The 7,425-nt window shown below is 35.4% G+C and overlaps 1 protein-coding gene across 2 annotated transcripts; it reads left to right on the top strand.

Annotated features, from left to right (window-relative positions):
- Positions 1-535: 535 nt before the first annotated feature.
- LOC136812618 (macrophage mannose receptor 1-like) lies at positions 536-6,219 on the top strand. Of its 2 annotated transcripts, none has more exons than XM_067069150.1 (5): positions 536-848; positions 2,216-2,396; positions 3,020-3,235; positions 3,606-3,830; positions 4,975-6,219. In XM_067069150.1, the coding sequence occupies exons 2-5, from the start codon at positions 2,278-2,280 to the stop codon at positions 5,285-5,287; spliced, it is 873 nt and encodes a 290-aa protein (XP_066925251.1). In that variant the 5' UTR covers positions 536-848; positions 2,216-2,277; the 3' UTR covers positions 5,288-6,219. The 2 variants fall into 2 exon arrangements, with proteins under 2 accessions (XP_066925251.1, XP_066925250.1); XM_067069149.1 differs by having other exon boundaries at positions 2,213-2,396.
- The last annotated feature ends 1,206 nt before the right edge of the window (positions 6,220-7,425 follow it).

Here is a 7,425-nt window from a genome sequence, read left to right as displayed (position 1 = left end):
TTTTTTATTTTCGCCTTAGCTTAGAACCTTGGCTAGAAAATGTCTCTCTAAGTGAGTACCACACTTACATATAACAATCCAAAATCGCAAATATTTGGATAAGTGCAGCGATACAGCAACTTTTTATCGTCTTGAAGCGTTTGATTGTTAAGGAAATTTGTGGATTGTTATAGGTAAGTACAGTATAACTTTTGGTGTTTTTTTTATTTTTACAAAAGGTACACGCTTTTTTTATAAGAATACACTTTATAAGAATGTTCATGATGAAAATGGCCAATAAATTAAGAATAATGCTAAGAATATCACCATCATGGAATTTTGCCACTCAAGCTAAAAATGCCATTTTTTAGAGCATACTCAATTATATATAAGTGTATGGCCGGAGCGGACAAGAGAATCATTCATGTTTTGTATTATTAATGCTACGAACATAATACTAATTATAGGTATTTATCTTTGCTTTGTTTCGTTACCCCACCAAATCCGTTTAAATTTCTTTCGCGGTAGAATTCTGAAATCTGAAAATAGTATTAGCAGTATGTCCGTAGCGGATGTATCATTATTGTTACAAACATAAAAATACCATGGATAGGTATTTATTAAGCCTTGCGGTTGGGTTTTAAGTTTTATCTTTGCTTTGTTTCATTATACTACCGAATCCATTTAAATTTCTCTTGTGGTAGAATTCTGAAATTTGAAAATAGTATTAGCTACAATATTTATGTTGATAGGTATGGCTGAATTGAGGGTTTTGTGCTTATTTATTCAATTATTTTTGCTGGAATTTTCTTTGAAAGTTTTTGGACAATCAGAATTTTGTGACCAGTTACCTGCTCCCTACCTATGCTGTAAGTAATAATCATATCAAACTATGATGACATATTTTCTCTCGTGAGTATTTACTTTCGAGAAAAGGGCTGAAAATCGCAAAAGCAGTTTGTACGCTTATATTATTTTGGTATGGGTTCTTTTAACTCTTTTAAAGACTTTTCTTGCTTTTAAGGACCTGAAATAGCCAGAGCGTTAGACGTGATGTCTAACCTTCATTCAACAAGTTTTCACTACACTCATAGAAACGCCTGATTGCAAACAACTCTCTTTACGGCTCGATTTATCGAATCCAATCAGATTCTAGATAATAAAATATTTTCATTGCCTTGGGAATGCGAAAAGTCTTCGCTAAAGGCGAGCATGTTTTTAACGAGTTTGTTTACAAGTAAGCTAATACTGTAGTATATATCTTTTTAAAGTCAAAATTATATTATTAGCTTACAACCTTGGCTCGTTGAGTTTCAAGCCCAAATGGCTAGAGGCGAGACTCTTAGATGGGAAATGAAACCACTTATTTCCCATCCAGAACGCCTGCGCGTAGCTTTTACACAAACGCGGGATCGAAACTAAAATCTATCGCTATATTTCAAAAAATGTAGTCTTCCAAAACAAAGACACCGCTAGATACAATTCGTCAGGCTTGAAACTCAATGCCTTGGCTAGACTTAGCCTGGGAATCCAAGCTCATAATTTTAGAAAAAACAAAAAATACCTCACCTCACAAGTTCTTTCACGAGCTCTAAAGACTTTCAAAACTACTAAAAATAACATCGAAACATCAGCCACATATATTTAGAATTCCAGATGATCTGGAGTTTTTACAACGTCGGCTAAAGATTTCTTCCTGTGTATTTTACCGAACCAGTTCTATATTCGCGATATTATGCTGTACACCCCCACAAAATACATGTACCCTCTAGGTCCCGAAGGTCCCGAGGTCCCGAAGGTCCCAAGGTCCCGAGATGAAAATATACTATATACCCCCACAATGTTCATGTATTCTTTAGGTCCGCAAGGTCCCGAGGTCCCGATATGAAAATCCCACCCATAAAATGCTTGTACCCCTAGGTCCCGAGGTGAGAAGGTACCAAATACAGCCAAAAATATACATACACCCCCTTGGTCCCAAAGGTCCCAAGGTCCCAAGATGACAATATACCAAATAAATCCCAAATAATACATACACCCCTTAAGTCTCAAAGGTTCCAAGGTCCCGAGATGACAATATACCAAATACACCCCAAAATAACGCTTGGATTTCCAGGCTAGGCTAGACCTTCAGAGTTTCGTGAGTCAAACTTAGGCGTTGAATATGAATTCAAAGTTGATATCTTCTACGACCAACCTTCTCTTCTCTGAATCGTGACTTGTTTTTTTACAGTAGAACAAACACCGCCAACACCAGGATCAGAACTTTATTACGTAGATCGCTCGAGTGACAGTAGAATGCCCAAAACGCATCAAGCAGCACAAGGTTCCTGTGGGAACATGTTTCCAGGCACTGGAAATTTATTCATACCAGAAACAGCTGCTGAAAATGCTGCAGTTCGCGAGCAACTACCAGTGTATGATAATTTTCATTCAAATCATATTGAAATCTCAATTTCTTTTTTCTAAAAAAACGATAAAACTGTACTGCACATCTTCAGATTTTCACCAGATATTGATTTATATTTGATGCTATTTTTAGAGTTTGAGCTCTTTGAGCATCCGTATAAATTTCGATTCTATATTCTTTATTATAAAACTTAGAACCTCATCAGATGTTAAGGCACTTAAATTCGATTAACATTGATTGTAATTGATCTTCTTTTACTAGAAGGTACTGGTTGTTTCAATGTTCATCTCACGTTATTTTTTTAAACATTTTCAACATTAAACCTGCGAGAGGGGGTACCTATATACAAGTGCTGAAAGTATGAGTATATGTGATTTCAGTCTCACTAAGTGTTGGAAAAAAAGTAAAATTTTTGTCCCTTTTTGTCCCTGGAAAGATCGAAATTTGGTCAAACTCACAATTTTTTCTCCTTTTTAGTCCCGCTAACGGTCCGAGCCTCGAAATTCAGGCGGCACACCCCCGTTAGCTCGCAACCAATGCCCCCCCCCCCGGGACATTAGATTGAAGTTGAAACAACGTTTTGTACCAGTTAGTTGGGTTGTTTGAATAATTCTTTCAATATAATTTTAGCTTTGAACCTGCTTTTTGGATTGGTATGAGAGCTCCCTCTTTGAGTTCACCAGTCATGCAAGATCAGTTCAAATGGAGTGATGGTTCTGATGTCACTTTTGACAATTGGGCTAATAATAACCCAGTAGACGATATTAATAAAGAATGTGTTGTTCTTGTTAATGCTGCTGGTTGGAAGAATGTTGATTGTGATGACTTAAACTTGTATATATGCAGGTCAGTGAGCAAATTCTCATATTTCATTTTCTCCGTGCGTAAAAGTCTTTCTCATCAGGATAGGTGCACTTAGTTGTTCTTATTTTAAAGTTTTGATTTTCAGACTTTGCATTGCATGCGTAGTAACGTTTTAGTGAAACCGTCGTGTAATGGTAACGCATTCTGCTAAGGTGATAAGGTCATGAATTCAAGACTTCTTAGAAATGTATATGTTCTAGTGATAATCCATAAACATCGAAGGGGTCACTAGAGGAAATACAGGAAAACCTACGCAAAAAGAACGTCAAAGATTACGTCTATGTCTATATGACTACCTATTGTCTAGACCCCATTTCCCTTACATATTTTCTGTATTATCTTGTTTTAAAAGGTTTACACCAGCGCCAGCACCACCACCACCACCACCACCTACTGAGACACTGTTACGCGAATTAAATAATTTACTGGATAATGTTATCATATTCGAAGCTCAGCCAGATTCAGAACTTGATTATCAAGAAGCACATGACTTTTGTAAAGCTCGAAATGCTGTTTTGGGAAAAATCTTGAATGTTCAAGAAAACAAAATTGTCAGTAACTCACTGGCCTCTTTTGGGTAAGTACTTCTACTGAATTCCCTATCATGTCAATTAAGGAACTCTTTACAGGTACAATAGGACCTTACGCTGAAAATTAACTTAATTTTTTTACTTAACTTAATTAATGAATTTTAAAAAGTTACCCTGAGCCTTTACGAACCTTTCCCGTGAAATTTGATTCTTCATACAAGCCCCCTTCTGCCCTTAGTGACAACCAGGCCTTAATTTAAGAATGACGATTCGCCATTTTCAGTAATTAAGATTTAAGATGAGTTTATAATGGCTCTATTGTATCCATCAGATGAAAATTTGTTGTCGTTTTTCCAGGTGATGTGAGGAAGACTCTTTAGCCGTCCCCTGGTTTTTTCCCACTATGATCTTTCTGTCGAACATTAAAAAATTGAGATTATTTCAGCTACAATCAGTTCCAAAATATTTTGCATAAAAGGGAAATTCCCCATGAAATCTTATAAGCACAAACGATTTTAGGTGCTCCAAATTAGGTTGCAATGGTAAAGTTTTAACGCTAGACTTAGGATCCCAGCATCCAAAAGTTGAAAAATGGTCCGATAGGCCTTGAAATATAGCCTAGAAACCAATATATTCCTCCAAGATCGATGAAATTAAGTTGAAGGCCCGAAATTGACATTCTCGCTCAAACTTCAATTTTCGAAAATGGTAAAATAGCCAAAAATTACCAATTATTCATGGCACTGATTGTAGTTTCGTTTGAATTTCTAAAATTAGTGTCTACATGGTGATGAAATTTTAAAACAAGTCAAAAATAGAAGAAAGAAGTATTTTGGTACATCCACCAGCTCATACATTTCGGGGTACTTTCGTTTTCGAGAGATCTGACTATCCCAGCCTCATCCCGGGTGGTAGTGAAATTTTGAGAGAATCTGCTCTTTAATTCTCTTCAAAAGATAAAAAAAAAGAAGAAATTTATTCATAGTCATTTTTTCAAAATTTAGCTAATACTGAACATTTTGAATCCGATTAATCCAGTTACAGATCGCCGTGTTCTTATAAGGGACGATTTCGGTCCATTGCTTGAAGCTCTTTCCTTTCTTTCCTTTTCTACCCAGGAAAAATGTTTCCAATAAAAATATCTAGTTAGTTAGAATATTTGATGATTTCATTTTACTTTCTCTTTTGCAGTACAATGTGGATAGGACTTTTGAACGATTTAGAAAACGCGAAATTTAAATGGAAAGACGGAAATAAATCGGCATATCGAAGATGGTGTTCTGGCCAACAGCCAACAAACATGGCAGGATGTGTCGTGTTTAGAATGGATAATTTAGTGAATGGTCAAGGGTGTTTTGATGTTGTTTCATGTGATATGGATTTCTTTTTTTATTGTGAACGAAGATCGAATGATGCTGATAACTTCAATTCACTCACCCAAATTTTACGACAGGGATTAGAGGAAATTTCTCAAAGTTGCAAATCGTGCCGTGCAGCTAATTAGTTCATCATGATTTTGATCATGAATCCGACAATATCTCGTCAACATTTTTTGACACTAAAACGCAGAATTTCAACTGTGTGTATAATCTCTTTTGTTACTCCAATAATTTTTTTATGACTTACTTATAGTACACTTTTTTTTATACATAAGAACAATTTTATAAGAGCAATGAGGCTCAGAATCGCCAAAAAATAAGAACAATTTAAGAATAATGTTGAGCCTGAAATTACTCAAATTCAAGCATTTTAGGAGTTTAAGTTTATTTACACTTTATCAATAAGAACAGGACACGAAAAAATTTGAGGGTTGAAATGCCAAAAGAAATAAGATCAACCAAGCCTCAGAAAAGTTTTACCTGGTTTTTATAAAAAAGTGTATGCAAGAGTTGAGAGCCTGTGTCATAAGAATATAATAATTTGAATCTGATTTTCTCTAAAATGATTCCATACTGTCGTGTTTCAAAGGCATTCTGAACCCACCACCAAATTAAATCTTGGATTCGTGCAGACACCCGAGGCTACATAATCTCAGGAAACGATTTATCCCCTTTCCCATTTCCCCATTTTTGCATGATTGGAGTCAATATCAAACTATATTTGCTCCTCAGAAGGCTATTTGCCACATTACTCCTTTTGTTTAACCCTTTTAACTACTTTCAAACCCCCTATTTAATTACCTTCCTGATAAGCCTTCCCTTATGTTTTATTTTACGACTTTGTTATTTTGAAATGCTAAGGCTAACGCCATTAACCCCAACCCATATTGCCATATTATATCAGACAATTAACATTTATTTTAGTATTAGGGACCTAGTATATATAGAGGTCGAATTTTCTCAAGTAGACAAGTGAAGTTATTTCAATTTAGTTTCACAATGTAAGTGTAACATTTTTTTGTATCTTTAGGAGTTGGTCGTGTTAAAGATTATTTTTATAGGGGATTAACTTTGTCAAAGTTCATTCTGCACTTTGTCTCCCTTTTGTTTTATTTACTCCATCTGATCATGAAATTTAGTAAGTTCAGATGGAGGGCTCGAAAATCTCATTACACCACCCAGTGAACCAAGTTTCTAGCTTTGATATTCACTTTACTGTCTGAATAACCCTCTATCACAGCCCCGGTGAAACCATTTCTTACACTGGGGATAAAATTTCTATTGAAATCCCAACGGGTATATAAATTCTATTAGTCCAAGCTTGAAAAATCCATTGGTTTTGGAGTGCAATTTTTAAACATTCCATTTGAAATGGTGACGAAATTTTCAAGTTAGGCTGAGGTTCCAGGGGGTACTAGGGTTGCGAGCTGACAGCGGGGGTGCCGCCCGAATTTTGACCTTTGGACTCTTACCGGGACTAAAAAGGAGAAAACAAAGGAAAATTTGGGAATTTTAAGACCCTTAGCGGGACAAATTTGACCAATTTTGACCAATTTTGATCTTTCCGGGAGTAAAAATAGTTGAAAATTTCCTATTTCTCCGACCCTTAGTGGAACTGAAATTTGATTTTCTAATTTTTCCGACTCTTAGCGGAACTTCAAAAATCCAAAAAATGTACCCTTAAGGGCGGCACATACTGTACCCTTCATTTACCTAAGTACCCCCGAGTTTTTTTATTGCTAAATATCTTTGAATCTGTACTCAATAGAATACTTGAACTAATTTTGGATATATTTTAGGGGTATTTTGTGGAAACAATGGTTTTTGTCAAAATTGAATTATAAGAACTACATTCAAGATGACAACTTTCCTGTCAGTTTGAATGATAAATTTTGAAGGTACTGACTTGAAGGTACTTGAAGTTTTCACAGTATTATCTTTTTCATTGAATTCTAAAAATATTTATTTTTGAATTCTTTCAGCCCAGCCATTTTGTGCTTGTTTAAATTTCTTATTGTTGATCTTTCATTTACAATGACTTTATAATGCAAGTGTATTATCAAGGGCATATCATTAATGTCTAAAACGCACTGAGAAGTGCTACATTACTGATTTCTTGATCAACAAATAGTCATCAAATACGACAGATAGAACAACAGAATTTGCGGCTTTCTTATGGGTGCTTTTTCACTGCGCTAGATGGATAAGTGGTTCTCATCAACGGTCCTTTTCATAAATTTCTAAGGGTTGTAAAAAATATACA

Source organism: Clytia hemisphaerica, unplaced genomic scaffold (genome assembly GCF_902728285.1).
Source record: "Clytia hemisphaerica strain Z4C2 unplaced genomic scaffold, Clytia hemisphaerica genome assembly, whole genome shotgun sequence".
NCBI classification, from domain to species: Eukaryota; Metazoa; Cnidaria; class Hydrozoa; order Leptothecata; family Clytiidae; genus Clytia; species Clytia hemisphaerica.
The sequence above is the reverse complement of the archived record's forward strand: the minus strand, read 5'-3'. Positions and strand labels throughout refer to the sequence as shown.